The sequence below is a fragment of the Lolium rigidum genome, chromosome 3 (assembly GCF_022539505.1).
Source record: "Lolium rigidum isolate FL_2022 chromosome 3, APGP_CSIRO_Lrig_0.1, whole genome shotgun sequence".
NCBI classification, from domain to species: Eukaryota; Viridiplantae; Streptophyta; class Magnoliopsida; order Poales; family Poaceae; genus Lolium; species Lolium rigidum.
Window position 1 is genome coordinate 283,784,992 of NC_061510.1, and position 21,571 is coordinate 283,806,562.

General features: G+C 46.5%; 1 protein-coding gene and 2 pseudogenes across 1 annotated transcript; all 3 read left to right on the top strand.

The window, feature by feature from the left end:
• The first annotated feature begins 5,653 nt into the window (after positions 1-5,653).
• On the top strand, positions 5,654-6,787 carry LOC124696606. The gene has a single exon (XM_047229314.1). It carries the CDS (start codon positions 5,654-5,656, stop codon positions 6,785-6,787), a length of 1,134 nt encoding a protein of 377 aa, XP_047085270.1.
• A 3,900-nt stretch (positions 6,788-10,687) lies between these two features.
• LOC124696607 lies at positions 10,688-13,677 on the top strand (annotated as a pseudogene).
• Positions 13,678-19,042: 5,365 nt separating this feature from the next.
• LOC124696608 lies at positions 19,043-20,197 on the top strand (annotated as a pseudogene).
• Positions 20,198-21,571: the final 1,374 nt, after the last annotated feature.

Genomic DNA, 21,571 nt, shown 5'->3' on the forward strand with positions numbered 1-21,571 from the left:
GATCAACATTAGATCTACCATTCACAAGCATAGACATAATAGCATCAATCTTATCACTCAAGGAAGAAGTTTCTTCAACAGAATTTACCTTCTTACCTTGTGGAGCTCTTTCCGTGTGCCATTCAGAGTAATTTATCATCATATCATCAAGAAGCTTTGTTGCCGCCACCAAAGTAATGGACATAAAGGTACCTCCAGTAGCTGAATCCAATAGGTTCCGCGAAGAAAAATTCAATCCTGCATAAAAGGTTTGGATGATCATCCAAGTAGTTAGTCCATGGGTAGGGCAATTCTTCACCAAAGATTTCATTCTCTCCCATGCTTGAGCAACATGTTCATTATCTAGTTGCTTAAAATTCATTATGCTACTTCTCAGAGATATAATTTTAGCGGGAGGATAATATCTACCAATAAAAGCATCTTTACATTTAGTCTATGAATCAATACTATTTCTAGGCAGAGATAGCAACCAATCTTTAGCTCTTCCTCTTAAGGAGAAAGGAAACAATTTTAATTTTATAATGTCACCATCTACATCCTTATACTTTTGCATTGCACATAGTTCAACAAAATTATTAAGATGGGCAGCAGCATCATCGGAACTAACACCGTGAAAATTGCTCTCTCATAACAAGATTTAGTAAAGCAGGTTTAATTTCAAAGAATTCTGCTGTAGTAGCAGGTGGAGCAATAGGTGTGCATAGGAAATCATTATTATTTGTGCTAGTGAAGTCACACAACTTAGTATTCTCAATAGTACCCATTTTAGCAGTAGTAAATAAAGCAAACTAAATAAAGTAAATGCAAGTAACTAATTTTTTTTGTGTTTTTAATATGGAGAACAAGACAGTAAATAAAGTAAAACTAGCAACTAATTTTTTTGTATTTTTGATATAGAGAGCAAACAAAGCAGTAAATAAAGTAAAGTAAAGCAAGACAAAAACAAAGTAAAGAGATTGGATGTGGGAGACTCCCCTTGCAGCGTGTCTTGATCTCCCCGGCAACGGCGCCAGAAATTTACTTGATGGCGTGCAGTCGACACGTCCGTTGGGAACCCCAAGAGGAAGGTGTGATGCGCACAGCAGTAAGTTTCCCTCAGTAAGAAACCAAGGTTATCGAACCAGTAGGAGTCAAGGAACACGTGAAGGTTGTTGGTGGCGGAGTGTAGTGCGGCGCAACACCAGGGATTCCGGCGCCAACGTGGAACCTGCACAACACAATCAAAGTACTTTGCCCCAACGTAAGAGTGAGGTTGTCAATCTCACCGGCTTGCTGTAAACAAAGGATTAGATGTATAGTATGGATGATGATGTTTGTTTGCGAAGAACAGTAACGAACAATTGCAGTAGATTGTATTTCAGATGTAAAGAATGGACCGGGATCCACAGTTCACTAGTGGTGTCTCTCCCATAAGATAAACAGATGTTGGGTGAACAAATTACAGTTGGGCAATTGACAAATAAAGAAGGCATAACAATGCACATACATATATCATGATGAGTACTATGAGATTTAATCGGGGCATTACGACAAAGTACATAGACCGCTATCCAGCATGCATCTATGCCTAAAAAGTCCACCGTCGAGTTATCATCCGAACCCCTTCCAGTATTAAGTTGCAAACAACGGACAATTGCATTAAGTATGGTGCGTAATGTAATCAACACAAATATCCTTAGACAAAGCATCGATGTTTTATCCCTAGTGGCAACAGCACATCCACAACCTTAGAACTTTCTCGTCATCGTCCAGATTCAATGGAGGCATGAACCCACTATCGAGCATAAATACTCCCTCTTGGAGTCACAAGTATCAACTTGGCCAGAGCCTCTACTAGCAACGGAGAGCATGGAAGAACATAAACAACATATATGATAGATTGATAATAAACTTGACATAGTATTCAATATTCATCGGATCCCAACAAACACAACATGTAGCATTACAAATAGATGATCTTGATCATGATAGGCAGCTCACAAGATCTAACATGATAGCACAATGAGGAGAAGACAACCATCTAGCTACTGCTATGGACCCATAGTCCAGGGGTGAACTACTCACACATCGATCCGGAGGCGATCATGGTGATGAAGAGTCCTCCGGGAGATGATTCCCCTCTCCGGCAGGGTGCCGGAGGCGATCTCCTGAATCCCCTAGATGGGATTGACGGCGGCGGCGTCTCTGGAAGGTTTTCCGTATCGTGGCTCTCGGTACTGGGGTTTTCGCGACGAAGGCTTTAAGTAGGCGGAAGGGCAGAGTCGGGGGCGTCACGAGGGGCCCACATGCTAGGGCCGCGCGGCCAGGGCCTGGGCCGCGCCGCCCCAGTGTGGCGTCGCCTCGTCGCCCCACTTCGTATCTCCCTCGGTCTTCTGGAAGCTTCGTGGAAAAATAATACCCTGGGCGTTGATTTCGTCCAATTCCGAGAATATTTTCTTACTAGGATTTCTGAAACCAAAAACAGCAGAAAACAACAACTGGCTCTTCGGCATCTCGTCAATAGGTTAGTGCCGGAAAATGCATAATAATGACATATAATGTGTATAAAACATGTGAGTATCATCATAAAAGTAGCATGGAACATAAGAAATTATAGATACGTTTGAGACGTATCAATGTCCTAGGGCGTGTGCACCAACGATATCTTCGAGAAGCTCCGCCACGCGGGAGATTACCAACCCTTTCCCCCAACCATGGGGATGAAGCTCCCTACCTTCTTGGCTTCTTTTTGCTAGTTAAATATAGATTGCAGGAGAGGGAAGAGGTTGTTGATAGGAATATACCAACAATGGAGATGGAGGCGTTCATGGGCTTGCGGAGAAATTTCCCGAGGCGGAAGTTCTGAATATGTACTAGGGCTAGGGTGTGTGCACCAACGATATTTTCGAGAAGTTCCGCCACGGGAGATTTCCCAACCCTTTCCCCTGGCCATGAGGATGAAGCTCCCTACATTTTGGTTGGCTTGTTGAGCTGCTTGCGATTAGCGACACTCCATTTATAGGCCCGACGTCGCTTCCTCCTTCGTCTTGTTCCTCTGATAGGACGTCGTGCGCTACATGCCTTATCTCGCCGAGCAGTACGTCCACCCACGCATCCTTATCCCACCGACAGTTTTGTTAGATGACACTAAAAATCCACCTTCAGTCCCGGTTACACCCCACCAAATGGGACTAAAGGTTGGCATGCCGAAAAACCATTTAGTCCCGGTTGGTTCCTCCGAGAAGACGTCGTGCGCTATATGCCTTATCTTTCCGAGCAGTGCGTCGACCCACGCGTCCTTATCCCATCGAGAGTTTTCTTAGATGGCACTAAAATCTACCTTTAGTCCTGGTTGCACCCACCAAACGGGATTAAATGTTGGCTTCCTCTTCTTCCTCCTCCTCATCTTCATCGGTGTCATCCACCATGAAGCCATCCTTCTCGTACTCGTTTTGTCACTCCTGTGCTCACCACCAGTTCTGGCTTCCTCTTGTTCCTCCTTCTCATCTTCATCGGCATCGTCCACGATGAAAACCATCCTTCTCGTACTCGTAATGTCCCTCCGCTGCTCACCACCAACTCTGGCTACCTCTTTTCCTCCTCCTCATGTTCATCGGTGTCATCCACGATGAAGCCAACCTTCTCGTACTCGTTTTATCCCTCCTCTGCTCACCACAAGCTCTGGATTCCTCTTCTTTCTCCTCCTCATCTTCATCGGCGTAGTCCACGATGCCATCCTTCTCATACTCGTTTTGTCCCTCCCCTGCTCACCACCAACTCTGGCTTCCTCTTCTTCCTCCTTCTCTCTTCATCGGCGTCATCCACGATTTTTCATGTTAAAGTTTTGCCATATTTTAAATTATGCATGAGTTAAAGCATTTTTAATTGAAAAAGGCAAAATGGTTAATGGTTTGGGTAGTTAGAACATTTCTTTTAGATTTTTTTTTTGGATTATTTTTGTAAATTAAAATATTTTTCATGTTGAAAGTTTTGCCAGATTTTAAATTACGCAAAACATATGAGTAAATGCATTTTTTATTGAAAAAGGCAGAATGGTTAATAGTTTCGCTAGTTATAACATTTATTTTAGAAAATAGAAAATGATTTTGGATTATTTTTATAAATTTAAACTATTTTCATGTTGAAAGTTTTGCGAGATTTTAAATTATGCAGAAGTTATTTCAATTCATATTCTAACACTTTGCAAAATATCAAAAAGGTGGGCAAATTGAAAACCCCCAAAAGGACCTTTTATTTCGGTTGGTTCTATCAACCGGAACTAAAGGTCATTTGCGCGTGTGAATTGAAGCAGCGACCGAAAATGCCTTTTCTCCCAGTTGGTACCACCAACCGGGAATAAAGGTTGGACTTTCAGTCCCGGTTGGAGATGCCAACCGGAATATTAGACCCTTTAGTCCCGGTTGGAGATACCAACCGGGACTAAAGGTCCTAGGGTATAAAAGTGGATCTTCGTCCTCCTGACTCATTACACGATTCGGTGACGCCTCAGTTGGTTTGCGCGCCGTCGAACCTTGCGCGTCGTCGGTCTTCCGTCTCTGTTCTCGCCGTCGAGCGTCGCCGTTCTCGCCGTCGAGACGCCCATGAGCCCCGCCGCCGCCGTCCTCGACAAACCTCGTGGTCTAAGGCGCTCTCAATCGGCGGATCCGTCCCCGACGAGGTCGCCGTGTCCGCCCCTCCATCGCCACCGATTCCGGCCTCCCCTGGCCGCGTCGCCTCCATCCTCGAGTTCAACAGGTGAGCTGCCACCTCCTGGACCCCTCCTCCTTTTGCGAAGGCGCCGCCGCTGCGAGGTCGCCGGCATGTAAACCGCTGGCTACCCACACCGGCGGTTTCTTTTCTCTTTTTTATTTATTTTTATTTATATGGGTCGACGCTCCAGTTTCTCGGGTTCCCGAACAAATTATACGGGTTGGTCCACCGATTCGGGCTCCGTTCTGTGCCGCTTTCGGCCGAACCCATAAATCTGCCGAAAAATTCAGTTCCGGCGGGATTCACGGGTGAGATGCTCTTAGCTAGCATCGTACTTGATGATGATTGAATAGAATACCAAGAAGTATAATTAATTTTGGTTTTGCTAATTCTTAGTTCGCTGAGAATTAAGTTAGAGCTGATACATCTTTTTTTTTACTATGTATCGTGTGGGATGTAAATTGTAAGTGGGTTGTAGCTAAAAAAATTCTTGTTGCAAAGGGTAGCAACTGAAGTTTTGTCAGTTGTAATAAATACGTTACAACGGAGAAAACATAGTTTACACAATACAAAATCGTGAGATCCCATCACGTGACTAAGAATTAATTTTCGGTCGATTGAGAATTAGGCACGCCCGAATAATAATCAGTTATCTAAAAAAAGAATAATAATCAGTTAACACATGTGCAGAAGTATAGCGTTACGTGTGCACCGCCATAAACAGCTCCGAGTCTCCGACTCTGTTCCAAACTCAAAAATAAACGCAGCTGCTTCCAAATCCGATTCCAGCTTGATCTTGGATTGCTCTACGTGCACTTCGGGGCTGTATCATCAACTGATTCTTTCCAACGCCGACCCGGATCGGTCTACGTGCTAGTCCATGGTTATATAAACTACGCCGTAACCAGCTACAGCATCATCCCAAAAAATTTGAACCCGTGAGCGATCGATTGGCCGGGAAGACATGTCGTCGCGGAAGCGCTTCTCGCTGCCGGTGGTGCTCGCCTTCCTCCTCGCGCTAATCTTCCTCGCCGGCACAGGCTTCACGGTTCATCACAAGGATCATAGTAACCTGACATCAGGCTCACGAACGGGCAAAGTTTCTGAAGATCCCGGAGCAGTCTCGCGTAAACTGCTACGCATAGTCCATGGAGCGAAACAAGCCAAGAAGGAGCCGTCGGGCGGCAAGGCTTTGCCGAGGGGCATCGTGCACGGCACGTCCAACCTCGAGATGGTGTCCATGGTCGGCGACCCTGAGAATCAGCACGGTGGCTCCTCGTCTTCGAAGAGCCTCTTAGCGATCCCGGTAGGCATCAAGAACAAGGCCGCCGTCGACAAGCTCGTCTCCAAGTTCCCGGCGGACAGATTCACCTTGATGGTCTTCCACTACGACGGCGCCGGGGAGGATCAGTGGGATGACCTCGAGTGGTCGCGCCGCGCGGTGCACGTGTCGGCGCGCGGCCAGACCAAGTGGTGGTTCGCCAAGCGGTTCCTGCACCCCGACATTGTCGCCGAGTACGACTACGTCTTCCTGTGGGACGAGGACGTCGAGGTGGACGCCTTCGACCCTGTCCGGTACCTCGACATCGTCAAGAGAGAAGGGCTTGAGGTATCTCAGCCGGCGCTCGACCGCCAGTCCGAGATCCACCACGGCATCACGGCGCGTGCAACAACCAACGGAGGAGGCGACGTGCACCGGAGGTTCTACAAGGCGGCTTCGGCCTTGGGAGGAGGAGGGTGCGACGACAGCAGCACGGGGCCGCCGTGCACGGGGTGGGTGGAGATGATGGTGCCGGTCTTCTCCCGCGCGGCGTGGCGCTGCAGCTGGGGCATGGTCCAGAACGACCTCGTGCACGCCTGGGGCCTCGACTACAAGCTTGGCTACTGCGCGCAGGGTGACCGGACGCTCAAGGTCGGCGTCGTTGACAGCGAGTACGTCCTACACAGGGGAGTCCCCATGCTCGGCGGCACCGAAGGGAAGGGTGCGGCTTTCCGGGCTGCCGTGAGGAGGAGATCGCATGCTGAGATGCAGATTTTCGATAGGAGATGGAAGGAAGCTGCAGCCAACGACGCGTCCTGGACAGACCCTTACCAGTAGCCAACGACGACAGCTTGTAATCAGTAGCTTCGGAGTAGATTAATAGGAGTAGAATGTTTTACTGATCGATCAAGTAGAATGTCTTCATATATTCTTGTACAGCATCACAAATTTGTCGATAAAGCTCTTCTCATTCTCATTGTTGTTGTTTCAGCAAAACTTGTTGGTAGAGTAACCAATGGGATGTGTACTGAGATGTTTTCAAATACTCTTATAAATTAACACTACTAGAAAACGGGTCTTTAGTTCAGAGCTGCAAGGAGCATTAGTCCCGGACTTGATTTGATTCGCGACGGGTAGAACGCGCGGCAACCTCTAGTCCCGATTGGTGAGACAAACCGGGATTAAAGGTTATGTGTTGGGTGCGGCAGGCCGCGAGCACCTTTAGTCCCGGTTGTTATCCCCAACTGGGACTAAAGACCTTTTATTTGCACCAAAACTAAGTTCTTTTTTTGGTATATGTTATAATTTTGAATATCTGATAAGTGTTTGAATATGAATTTGAATAACTGTTGCATACTTTCGAATATGAACAAACTTTGAATATGAAAAGTATCTGAATTTGGAGAAAGAATCCAAAACCATTTGTTGTTTTGTAAAATAATTAATCTAACTATTCAAACCATTAACCAAGCCCACACTCTGGTTTCCAGTTGATGACAACACCTCTAGTGTGAGGTCACTATCCATTAATTTCTCTATGAAGAGACTGTTGATAGGAATAAACCAACAATGGAGATGGAGGCGTTCACGAGCTTGCGGGATAATTTTCCCGAGGCGTAACTTCTGAAGATGTCCTACGACATGTGCACCAACGATATCTTCGAGAAGCTCCGCCACGCGGGAGATTTCCTAACCCTTTCCACCAGCCATGGGGATGAAGCTCCCTACCTTCTTGGCTTGTTTTTGCTAGTTAAATATAGATTGCAGGAGAGGGAAGAGGTTTTTGATAGGAATATAGCAACAATGGAGATGGATACGTTCACGGGCTTGCGGGGAAATTTCCCGAGGCGGAACTTCCGAAGATGTCCTAGGGCGTGTGCATCAACGACATCTTCGAGAAGTTCCCAACCCTTTCCCCCGGCCATGAGGACGAAGCTCCGTACATTTTGGTTGGCTTGTTGAGTTGCTTGCGATTAGCGACGCTCCATTTATAGGCCCGGCGCCGCTTCCTCCTTCGTCTTGTTCCTCTGACAGGATACCGTGCGCTACATGCCTTATCTCGCCAAGCAGTACGTCCACCCACGCACCCTTATCCCGCCGACAGTTTTGTTAGATGACACTAAAAATCCACCTTTAGTCCCGGTTACACCCACCAAACGGGACTAAAGGTTGGCATGCCGAAAAACCCTTTAGTCCTGGTTGGTTCCTCCGACAAGACGTCGTGCGCTATATGCCTTATCTTTCCGAGCAGTGCGTCGACCCACTCGTCCTTATCCCATCGAGAGTTTTGTTAGATGGCCCTAAAATCCACCTTTAGTCCTGGTTGCACCCACCAAATGGGACTAAAGGTTGGCTTCCTCTTCTTCCTCCTCCTCATCTTCATCGATGTCATCCACGATGAAGCCATCCTTCTCGTACTCGTTTTGTCCCTCCTGTGCTCACCACCAGCTCTGGCTTCCTCTTGTTCCTCCTTCGCATCTTCATCGACATCATCCACGATGAAAGCCATCCTTCTCGTACTCGTAATGTCCCTCCTCTGCTCACCACCAACTCTGGCTTCCTATTTTTCCTCCTCCGCATCTTCATCGGCGTCATCCACGATGTATTCATCCTTCTCGTACTTGTTTTGTCCCTCCGCTGCTCACCACCGTTCTGGCTTCCTCTTCTTCCTCATCATCTTCATCGGTGTCATCCACGTTGAAGCCATCTTTCTCGTACTCGTTTTGTTCCTCCTCTGCTCACCACAAGCTCTGAATTCCTCTTCTTCCTCCTCCTCATCTTCATCGGCGTAGTCCACGATGAAGCCATCCTTCTCATACTCGTTTTGTCCCTCCTCTGCTGACCACCAACTCTGGCTTCCTCTTCTTCCTCGTCTCTTCATTGGCGTCATGCACGATTTTTCATGTTGAAAGTTTTGCCATATTTTAAATTATGCATGAGTTAAAGCATTTTTAATTGAAAAATGCAAAATGGTTAATGGTTTGGGTAGTTAGAACATTTCTTTTAGAAAACAGAAAATGATTTTGGATTATTTTTGTAAATTAAAACATTTTTCGTGTTGAAAGTGTTGCCAGATTTTAAATTATGCAAAACATATGAGTTAATGCATTTTTTATTGAAAAAGGCAAAATGGTTAATACTTTCCCTAGTTATAACATTTATTTTAGAAAATAGAAAATGATTTTGGATTATTTTTCTAAATTTAAACTATTTTCATGTTGAAAGTTTTCCCAGATTTTAAATTATGCACAAGTTATTTTAATTCATATTCTAACACTTTGCAAAATATCAAAAAGGTGGGCAAACTGAAAACCCCCCAAAAAGGACCTTTTATTCCGGTTGGTTCCATCAACCGGGACTAAAGGTCATTTGCGCGCGCGAATAGAAGCGGCGTCCGAAAACACCTTTAGTTCCAGTTGGTACCGCCAACCGGGACTAAAGGTTAGACCTTTAATCCTGGTTGGAGATGCCAACCAGAATATTAGACCCTTTAGTTCCAGTTGGAAATACCAACCAGGACTAAAGGTCCTAGGGTATAAAAGTGGCTCTTCGGACTCGTTACACGAATCGGGACGCCTCAGTTGGCTTGCGCGCCGTCGAACCCTTGCGTGTCGTCGGTCTTCCATCTCTGTTCTCGCCGTCGAGCGTCGCTGTTCTCGCTGTCGAGACGCCCACGAGCCCCGCCGCCGCCGTCCTCGACAAACCTCGCGGTCCAAGGCGCTCTCAATCGGCGTATCCATCCCCGACGAGGTCGCCGTGTCCGCCCCTCCATCGCCGCTGATTCCGGCCTCCCTTGGCCGCATCGCCTCCATCCTCGAGTTCAGCAGGTGAGCTGCCACCTCCTGGACACATCCTCCTTCTGCGCAAGCGCCGCCGCTGCGAGGTCGCCGGCATGTAAACCGCTGGCTACCCACACCGACAGGTTTTTTTTCTCTTTTTTATTTTTGTATTTATACGGGTCGACGCTTCAGTTTCTCGGGCCCCCGAACAAATTATAGGGGCTGGCCCACCGATTCGGGCTCCATTCTGCGCCGCTTTCGGCCTGAACCCGTAAATCTGCCGAAAAAATTCAGTTCCAGCAGGATTTACGGGTTCTGTTAGAGATGCTCTTAGCTAGCATGGTACTTGACGATGATTGAATAGAATACCAAGAAGTATACTTAATTTTGGTTTTGCTAATTCTTAGTCGGCTGAGAATTAAGTTAGAGCTGATACATCTTTTTTGGCTTTGTATCGCGGGGATGTAAATTGTAAGTGGATTGTAACTAAAAAAATTCTTGTTGCAAAGGGTAGCAACTGAAGTTTTTTCAGTTGTAATAAATACGTTACAACTGAGAAAAAATAGTTTACACAATACAAAATCGTGAGATCCCATCACGTGACTAAGAATTAATTTTCGGTCCATTGAGAATTAGGCACGCCCGAATAATAATCAGTTAACGCATGTGCAGAAGTATAGCGTTACGTGGAAGCTCAGCCGTGTGCACCGCCATAAACAGCTCCGAGTCCCCGACTCTGTTGCAAACTCAAAAATAAACGTAGCTGCTTCCAAATCCGATTCCAGCTTATCTTGGACTGCTGTACGTGCACTTCGGGGCTGTATGATCAACTTATTCTTTCCAACGCCGACTCGGATCGGTCTACGTGCTAGCCATGGTTATATAAACTACGCCGTAATCAGCTACAGCATCATCCCAAATAATTTGAACCCGTGAGCGATCGATTGGCCGGGCAGACATGTCGTCGCGGAAGCGCTTCTCGCTGCCGGTGGTGCTCGCCTTCCTCCTCGCGCTAATCTTCCTCGCCGGCACAGGCTTGACGGTTCATCACAAGGATCATAGTAACCTGACATCAGGATCACGAACGGGCAAAGTTTCTGAAGATCCCGGCGCAGTCTCGCGTAAACTGCTACGCATAGTCCATGGAGCGAAACAAGCCAAGAAGGAGCAGTCGGGCGGCAAGGCTTTACCGAGGGGCATCGTGCACGGCACGTCCAACCTCGAGATGGTGTCCATGGTCGGCGACCCTGAGAAGCAGCACGGTGGCTCCTCGAAGAGCCTCTTAGCGATCCCGGTGGGCATCAAGAACAAGGCCGCCGTCGACAAGCTCGTCTCCAAGTTCCCGGCCGACAGATTCACCTTGATGGTCTTCCACTACGACGGCGCCGGGGAGGATCAGTGGGATGACCTCGAGTGGTCGCGCCGCGCGGTGCACGTGTCGGCGCGCGGCCAGACCAAGTGGTGGTTCGCCAAGCGGTTCCTGCACCCCGACATTGTCGCCGAGTACGACTACGTCTTCCTGTGGGACGAGGACGTCGAGGTGGACACCTTCGACCCTGTCCGGTACCTCGACATCGTCAAGAGAGAAGGGCTTGAGGTATCTCAGCCGGCGCTCGACCGCCGGTCCGAGATCCACCACGGCATCACGGCGCGTGCAACAAGCAACGGAGGAGGCAACGTGCACCGGAGGTCCACATCTAGTTGATGGTGGCTTATCTATTCTTCAATACGCCGATGATACAATTCTATTTATGGATCATGATCTTGAAAAAGCTCAAAACTTGAAATTAATCTTGGCGGCCTTTGAGCAATTGTCAGGATTGAAAATCAATTTCCATAAGAGTGAATTGTTCTGCTTCGGTGATGCCCAAAATGATGCGACTCTGTACGCAGAGTTGTTTGGTTGTGGGCAAGGCCAATTTCCGATTCGTTATTTGGGTATTCCGATTCATTATCGGAGACTTACAATCGCGGAATGGAAATTAGTGGAAGAAAGACTACAAAAACGCCTTAGTAGCTGGAAAGGCAAGTTGCTGTCCCTAGGTGGAAGATTGATACTCATTAATTCGGTACTCACAAACATGGTACTGTATATGTTATCATTTTTCATCTTACCAAAAGGAATTCTGCATAAACTCGATTATTATCGATCCAGATTCTTTTGGCAAGGGGACAGTGAGAAAAAGAAATATCGACTGGTTAAGTGGAGTATAGTTTGTAGTCCCAAAGATCAAGGTGGGCTTGGAGTTCATGATTTGGAAGTCAAGAATTCGGTCCTATTGGGAAAATGGCTGTTTAAGCTCCTCACTGAGGATGGGATTTGGCAGACTATCCTTCGGCGAAAGTATATCGGTTCGAAGACATTATCCCAAATGGTTTGGAAACCAGGGGATTCTCACTTCTGGGCCGGGCTAATGGCGACTAAAAATGAATTTTTTCGCCATGGCACTTTCTCAATCAGAAATGGAGCACAAATACGTTTCTGGGAAGATGCTTGGCTTGACAACGCACCCCTAAGTGAACAGTATCCAGCTCTTTATAGGATTGTTCGTCGTCAAGGTGATACCATTGCTACTTGTAATGGCTACCTCACCCCCGAATGTGACGTTCAGACGGGTTTTACTTGGACAAAGACTTGCGGCATGGAATACCTTAATTCAACGGCTCGGGGATATTCAATTATCGGACGAACCGGACGAATTTAGATGGAACCTTCATGCCAACGGTGCTTTCTCTGTGAAATCTTTCTACAACGCGATCCTTCTTTCTGATCTACCAGTTGATAATAATAAAAAGATTTGGAAGATGAAGATACCATTAAAAATTAAAATTTTTGGATGGTATCTTCGTCGAGAGTAATCCTCACCAAAGATAATCTTGTTAAGCGTAATTGGCATGGAAGTACTCGATGTGTTTTCTGTCAACAGGACGAAACAATCAAGCATTTGTTCTTCCAGTGCCAGTTCGCGAGATCTATATGGTCAGTCATCCAAGTAGCGTCTACCCTGTACCCTCCGACCAGTGTTGCCAATGTTTTTGGTAATTGGCTCCATGGGGTTGATTCAAGGTTTAAGTTGCTTCTTAGGGTGGGGGCGCTAGCAGTTATCTGGGCGCTTTGGCTATGTAGAAATGACAAGATTTTTAATGATAAAAATTGCTCTTTGTTGCAGGTCATCTACAGATGTACAGGTATTCTCCGTTCGTGGTTACCTCTTCAGCGACTGGAGAATCGAGACCTGTTTACGGAGGTCTGTACACGGTTGGAGGCTACGGCGAGGGATACTTTTTCCCAACATGGGTGGCAGCATAGTCTACGGATAGATGCCCCACCTATTTCTTAGGCGTTATATGTTTCATCTTGATGTGTATCTCGCCTAGTTTTTTGCTTTTATCACTTTCGAACCTGAGACAACATAAACGGCTGTGTGCATCCTGGTTATGCAGAGGCTGGATGTAATTGCTTATAAAAGTAATGAAAGCATCCTTTATCGAAAAAACGTGCACCGGAGGTTCTACAAGGCGGCTTCGGCCTTGGGAAGAGGAGGGTGCGACGACAGCAGCACGGGGCCGCCGTGCGCGGGGTGGGTGGAGATGATGGTGCCGGTCTTCTCCCGTGCGGCGTGGCGCTGCAGCTGGGGCATGGTCCAGAACGACCTCGTGCACGCCTGGGGCCTCGACTACAAGCTTGGCTACTGCGCGCAGGGTGAACGGACGCTCAAGGTCGGCGTCGTCGACAGCGAGTACGTCCTCCACAGGGGTGTCCCTACGCTCGGCGGCACCGAGGGCAAGGCCGCGGCCTTCCGGGTCGCGGTGAGGAGGCGATCGCATGCTGAGATGCAGATTTTCGACAGGAGATGGAAGGAAGCTGCAGCCAACGACGCGTCCTGGATTGACCCGTACCAGTAGCCAGCGAAGACAACTAGTGATCGGCAACTTCAGAGTAGATAGATAGTAGTAGTAGAATGTTTTACTGATCGATCAAGATGGCTTGAGATCTTCATATATTCTTTCTTGTACAGCATCACAAATTTGTGCCCTATATATAGCTCTTTGTTTGTTTCAGCAAAAATTGTTGATACAATAAGCAATGGGATGTTGACATGTTGTACTGAGATGTTGTCAAATACTCTTACATTCAAATAAAAGCAACTATCAGCAAGGAACAATGCACAACAGACTAGCGATGAGTGTTGGCTGATGTTTCAGAACCGTGCTAGGTCCCTTATCCCTGCAGGCAAGAAGTTGCAGACACTACAGGAATGGGATGCTACGCCGACGGCCAAAAGTCGGGGCCGTCGGCGTATGGCTCGGCCAGGCCAGCCTGCCCTTTCGACGTTCGGCGTAGCGCGGCCGTCGGCGTAGCAAGGTCTACGCCGAGGGCAGCCCTTGGCATATCTTTGGCCCTAGGCGTAGATAGGGCTACGCCGATGACCACCCTCGGCGTAGGCAAATTTTCAAATTTGTCTAATTTTGTAAAAATCATAACTAATTCATATGATGTCAGAAAAATGCGTGTGAGGTATCGAAATCTTCAGAAAAACATCCTCTATCCGTTTATGTTAAAATCATGCATATTTGAATCATGTACAGTACCATGTTAACATAGAAACAATTCAATCAATTTCTTATATGTCCTCAGGTTCCCGTTTTAGCCAGATGGCAATTTAAACGAAGTCAGAAAATCTCGCGGAGCCGCATGGCATCATTTTATGTGTACTAAACCACTCCAAAAGATGAAATTAGCATACGACAATTATTTTGGAAAACCCTTCACGAACAGGGCTATCAAGTCCGGAGTTCTATGACTTTTAGGGCAAATGAGTAGGAAACGGCCCGTGACACCGCATAGTTTGTCGGAACGAGACCATATTTGGCACGTGTGTGGTCCCTGGGATGGGAAGGCCTCGGGAGCGGATTTCCAATCCGACCCATGGGTGATGGTTTTTTCATTTTCGGGGTGCCAAAACAGGTTTTTTGTGTGAAGCTGCTACATGGGGCGCATTTTAGTATTGCGCGAGACCTTCGCGTAGTGGTAGGACACCGCCTTCACACCACATATCACATGTCATATGTGCGCGCTAGCTATCTGGGAATCCATGCGGCTTCCTGCGGTGTCCCACCGAATCCGCTAGAAAGTGACCGAATTTGAACTAGGGCTACACTTTTCGTCGCTCAATAAATTCTGGGAAAAATGTTTTTAGGTCTATGACATATCACTTTATATGCGAATTTTTTTCCGTTTAGCGCGATGGTAAACGGGTGCACCAGCGCGCCCGGTACGGCCATACCGCATCTCCGTGGCGGCCCGTTTTGGCCAAATGGCAATTTAAACGAAGTTAGAAAATCCCGCGGAGCCGCATGGCATCATTTTATGTGTCCTAGTAACCACTCTAAAATTCGGAATTAGGATACGGAAATTATTTTGGAAAACCCTTCACAAACAGGGCTATCACGTCCGGAGTTCTATAGCTTTTAGGGCAAATGAGTAGGAAACGGTCTGTGACACCGCATAGTTTGTCGGAATGAGGCCATATTTGGCACGTGTGTGGTCCCTGGGATGGGAAGCAAGGTCCCAGGAGAGGATTTCCAATCGGACCCATGGGCGATGGTTTTTTCATTTTCGGGGTGCCAAAACGGGTTTTTTTGTGAAGCAGCTACATGGGGCGCATTTTAGTATTGCGCGAGACCTCCGCGTAGTGGTAGGACACCGCCTTCGCACCACATATCACATGCCATATGTGCGCGCTAGCTATCTGGGAATCCATGCGGCTTCCTGCGGTGTCCCGCCGAATCCGCTGGAAAGTGACCGGATTTAAACTAGGGCTACACTTTCTATCGCTCAATAAATTCCATGAAAAATGTTTTTAGATCTATGACATATCACTTTATATGCGAATTTTTTTCCGTTTAGCGCGATGGTAAACGGGTGCACCAGCGCGCCCGGTACGGCCATACCGCATCTCCGTGGGGGCCCGTTTTGGCCAAATGGCAATTTAATCGAAGTCAGAAAATCCCGCAGAGCCGCATGACGTCATTTTATGTGTCCTAATAACCACTCCAAAAGTCGGAATTAGGATACGGCAATTATTTTGGAAACCCCTTCACAAACAGGGCTATCACGTCCGGAGTTCTATGGCTTAGGGCCAATGAGTAGGAAACGGCCCGTGACACCGCATAGTTTGTCGGAACGAGGCCATATTTGGCACGTGCGTGGTCCCTGGGGTGGGAAGCAAGGCCCCGGGAGAGGATTTCCAATCCGACCCATGTGCGATGGTTTTTTCATTTTCGGGGTGCCAAAATGGTTTTTTTTTGTGAAGCAACTACATGGGGCGCATTTTAGCATTGCGCGAGACCTCCGCGTAGTGGTAGGACACCGCCTCCGCACCATCTATCACATGCCATATCTACGCGCTAGCTATCTGAGAATCCCTGCGGCTTCCTGCGGTGTCCCACCGAATCCGCTGGAAACTGACCGGATTTGAACTAGGGGTACACTTTCCGTCGCTCAATAAATTCCGCAAAAAATGTTTTTAGGTCTAAAACACATCACTTTTTGTGCTAATTTTTGTCAGTTTAGCGTGTTGGCGAACGGTGCACCAGCCCGCCCGATACGACCATTTCGCATCTCCCGAGGGGGCCGTTTTGGCCACATGGCAAATTAGGCGTCGTATTTGGATTCCTCTAATTTTTAGGTTCAAATGATGATATGGATGTTATATTTAGATTCCTCTCATTTTTCTAATCGATTTAGACATATTATTTGTGGAATTTCGATTTTCCAATTTAAAGATATTAATTATTCCATATTAAATAGAAAAAAGACCAAAAAATAAAATCATTTTATTGTTATTTGAATTTAATATTATTATTACTTATATACTCATTGTTGTCTACTTAAGTAATTATTTGGGATTCAAAAATAAAGAGATGTGCATCACGGTTGAAGGGTTAATAGGGTTGATATGCTATTATTTTCAGCAAGAGGTGTCAATTATATAATGGAAGCTCATCCGAATGGAACCAAGGAGTTAAGCGTGCTGAGGCTGGAGTAGTGTGAGGATGGGTGACCGATCGGAAAGTTTAACCATGATTGTAATTTGATCTAAGATTAAGTGTAGTTAGAGTTAAAAGTGTATTGGGTGAAAGATAAACCAGTAAAAAAAGAAAAAAAGAAAAAAGATTGTGTAAAAGAAATTAAAATTTTAAAATTTTAAAAGTCTATGCCGAGGGTTTTGCCGTCGGCATATAGAAAAAATATTTTTTTTTCAATTTTTTTTTTTGATTTTTTTTGGAAAAGGGAAATTTGAACTTTTTAAAAGTCTATGCCGAGGGTTTTGCCGTCGGCGTAGCGTGCTACGCCGAGGGCCGGGCTACGCCGACGGCGATAGTGGCTTTGCCGAGGGAGCTAAACGCCGAGGAGCTATGCCGAGGGCGGCCCTCGGCGTAGCCTACGCCGACGGCCAAAGCAGGCTACGCCGAGGGTTCCCGGCCCTCGGCATATAGCCCCATTCCTGTAGTGAGATCTAAATTGATCAGACCGATTTACTGATTTTACGTTTTTGGCATCTACTTCCTCGATCCCATTCAACATGTCTTAGATTCGTTTAAATTTAGACCATCTAAGACATGTTTCGTGGGATGGAGTATAAGTTCTGCTAAATAACCAACTTCGAGACCAAGTTGCAATATCTAGAAAGCTACATTCGTGCATCAGCAAAAGAGCTTTCACGAACGCAGCGAATTTACAGGCAGTGGTGCATACCGGTGTCATATCCACCGTCCAGTCTGCTTTGATCGTGAGCCTTTTGATATTTTGTCCAATATAAAACTAGTAATTGAAATATGAGTGAAACTTTTGTAAAACTAAACTGATACATGGGTAACATTGTGAAACATTTTGGTAAAAAAGTGAAACTAGCTGCTGACATCACTACCGTATGTTTTATAAAAATAATCGTGTTTTAATTATGTTTCAATTTTATTTCATAATTTTATAAGAGAATTGAGTCAGCACATGGCTGATGTCATTGCTGACATCACTGTTGTAGGTACCAGCAACTGTAAAAAGAGGTTTTCAGAGCTTTCACGGGCATGCCTGACTTGGTTATGAAGTACAATTCCCAAACATAACCTAAATCTGACGATTGGTAACAGTGTAGATTCTCCTCTTCCTCACGCCCCGAGTGTTAGTTATTTAGCGTGCCACACAAAAGAGATAATCCCTCTGTATTCTTCTCTTTTTGTGAAAAAATAGTTGCGAACAAATCACAACCATCAATGTTTACAGAATAGTCTCACGGAGACCTTGTATGACCCTTTATATTCTAGTTGAGTGAACGCAGTTAGCTAGCATCGTGCTTGACGATGATTGAATAGAATACCAAGAAGTATAATTAATTCTTCTTAGTCGGCTGAGAATTAAGTTAGAGCTGATACATCTTTTTTGACTTTGTATCGTGTGGGATGTAAGTGGGTTGTAACTAAAAAAAATTCTTGTTGCAAAGGGTAGCAACTGAAGTTTTTTCAGTTGTAATAAATACGTTACAACTGAGAAAAAAATAGTTTACAATACAAATCGTGAGATCCCATCACGTGACTAAGGGCAGTCCCAATCCGGATACGATAAATCGTATCTTACCCCTTGCCCTGTCATCAAGATACAACGCTTGATTTTTTTTTTTTTGAGAAAAAGATACTACGCTTGATATTACCATCTCAATCGACCGTATCTAATGGTGGGCCTAGTCAGTTAATTAATTTGGTGTGGGATTGGCCCAAGTGCGCCGAATGGACACAGCGATAGGCTGAGGATTCATTTTCTTTAAGGATTGGACTTCGTGTCAAGAGTTGTATCTCAAATTAGATACTCCTCTCTCTCTTCTTTAATTCTCCCTCCACTTCATTATTTTTCCTAGCTGGCAAAATTAGATACACTCCACGGTGGAGCATTGTGGGTGCCCTAAAAAATTAATTTTCGTCCGATTGAGAATTAGGCACGCCCGAATAATAATCAGTTAACATATGTGCAGAAGTATAGCGTTACGTGGAAGCTCAGCCGTGTGCACTGCCATAAACAGCTCCGAGTCTCCGACTCTGTTGCAAACTCAAAAATAAACGCAGCTAGCTGCTTCCAAATCCGATTCCAGCTTGATCTTGGATTGCTGTACGTGCACTTCGATCATCAACTGATTCTTTCCAACGCCGACTCGGATCGGTCTACGTGCTAGCCATGGTTATATAAACTACGCCGTAACCAGCTACAGCATCATCCCAAATAATTTGAACCCGTGAGCGATCGATTGGCCGGGCAGACATGTCGTCGCGGAAGCGCTTCTCGCTGCCGGTGGTGCTCGCCTTCCTCCTCGCGCTAATCTTCCTCGCCGGCACAGGCTTCACGGTTCATCACAAGGATCATAGTAACCTGACATCAGGATCACGAACGGGCAAAGTTTCTGAAGATCCCGGCGCAGTCTCGCGTAAACTGCTACGCATAGTCCGTGGAGCGAAACAAGCCAAGAAGGAGCCGTCGGGCGGCAAGGCTTTACCGAGGGGCATCGTGCACGGCACGTCCAACCTCGAGATGGTGTCCATGGTCGGCGACCCTGAGAAGCAGCACGGTGGCTCTTCGAAGAGCCTCTTAGCGATCCCGGTGGGCATCAAGAACAAGGCCGCCGTCGACAAGCTCGTCTCCAAGTTCCCGGCGGACAGATTCACCTTGATGGTCTTCCACTACGACGGCGCCGGGGAGGATCAGTGGGATGACCTCGAGTGGTCGCGCCGCGCGGTGCACGTGTCGGCGCGCGGCCAGACCAAGTGGTGGTTTGCCAAGCGGTTCCTGCACCCCGACATTGTCGCCGAGTACGACTACGTCTTCCTGTGGGACGAGGACGTCGAGGTGGACGCCTTCGACCCTGTCCGGTACCTCGACATCGTCAAGAGAGAAGGGCTTGAGGTATCTCAGCCGGCGCTCGACCGCCGGTCCGAGATCCACCACGGCATCACGGCGCGTGCAACAACCAACGGAGGAGGCGACGTGCACCGGAGGTTCTACAAGGCGGCTTCGGCCTTGGGAGGAGGAGGGTGCGACGACAGCAGCACGGGGCCGCCGTGCGCGGGGTGGGTGGAGATGATGGTGCCGGTCTTCTCCCGTGCGGCGTGGCGCTGCAGCTGGGGCATGGTCCAGAACGACCTCGTGCACGCCTGGGGCCTCGACTACAAGCTCGGCTACTGCGCGCAGGGCGACAGGACGCTCAAGGTCGGCGTCGTCGACAGCGAGTACGTCCTACACAGGGGTGTCCCTACGCTCGGCGGCACCGAGGGCAAGGCCGCGGCTTTCCGGGTCGCGGTGAGGAGGCGATCGCATGCTGAGATGCAGATTTTCGACAGGAGATGGAAGGAAGCTGCAGCTAACGACGCGTCCTGGACAGATCCTTACCAGTAGCCAGCGAAGACAACTAGTGATCAGTAACTTCAGAGTAGATAGATAGTAGTAGTAGAATGTTTTACTGATCCATCAAGATGGCTTGAGATCTTCATATATTCTTTCTTGTACAGCATCACAAATTTGTGCCCTATATATATAGCTCTTTGTTTGTTTCAGCAAAATTTGTTGGTACAATACGCAATGGGATGTTGACATGTTGTACTGAGATGTTGTCATATACTCTTACATTCAAATAAAAGCAACTATCAGCAAGGAACAATGCACAACAGACTAGCGATGAGTGTTGGTTGATGTTTCAGAACCGTGCTAGCTAGGTCCCTTATCCCTGAAGGCAAGGAGCCAAGGAGTTGCAGATCTAAATTGATCAGACCGATTTACTGATTTTACGTTTTTGGCATCTACTTCGTCGGTCCCATTCAACATGTCTTAGATTTGTTTAAATTTTGACCAATCTAAGACATGTTTTGTGGGATGGAGAGAGTATAAGTTCTGCTAAATAACCAACTTTGAGACCAAGTTGCAATATCTAGAAAGCCACATTCGTGCATCAGCAAAAAAACTTTCACGAACGCAGCGAATTTACATGCGCCGGTACATACTGGTGTCACATCCACCGCCCAGTCTGCTTTCAAATTCGTGAGCCTTTTAATATTTTCTCTAATATAAAACTAGTAATTGAAACATAAGTGAAACAATTGTAAAACTAAACTGATACATGGGTAACATTGTGAAACATTTTGGTAAAAAGTGAAACTAGCTGCTGACATCACTACCGTATGTTTTACAAAATAATCATGTTTCAATTATGTTTCAGTTTTATTTTATAATTTTATGAGAGAACTGAGTCAGCACATGGCTGATGTCATTGCTGATATCACTGTTGTAGGTACCAACAACTGTAAAAACAGGTTTTCGGAGCTTTTGGGCAGACCTAACTTGGTTATGAAGTACAATTCCCAAACATAACGTGAATTTGATGATTGGTAACCGTGTAGATTCTCCTCTTCCTCACGCCTCGAGCGCTAGTTATTTAGCGTGCCACACAAAAGGGATAATCCCTCCGTTCCATAATTCTTGCCATGTTTTTAGTTGAAATTTGAAATAAAACCACAATAATAATTATGGAATAGAGGGATTAAATGATAAACGAAATTTATAACGCACGGTCGTGTGATTTCCATCACCCAACGTGACGGGACATGCACCGTTGGATAGATGCAAGCAAGGGAAGGATGGCAACTTTGATTTTTTTAGGTGCCGCGTGGCGAACGGCCACTGGGTCCATAATAAAAGTTGTGAGGTGAAAGTGTGCGATGAAGAAAAGACATGTACACGTAGGGATTATTACCATGACTCTTTTTGAATTTTTATTTTCATTTTTTCTATCAGGCAAAAAGG

Bases quoted from the DNA above. Each gene is read 5' to 3' on its own strand.
- LOC124696606 (XM_047229314.1), top strand. From the start codon at position 5,654: ATGTCGTCGCGGAAGCGCTTCTCGCTGCCGGTGGTGCTCGCCTTCCTC.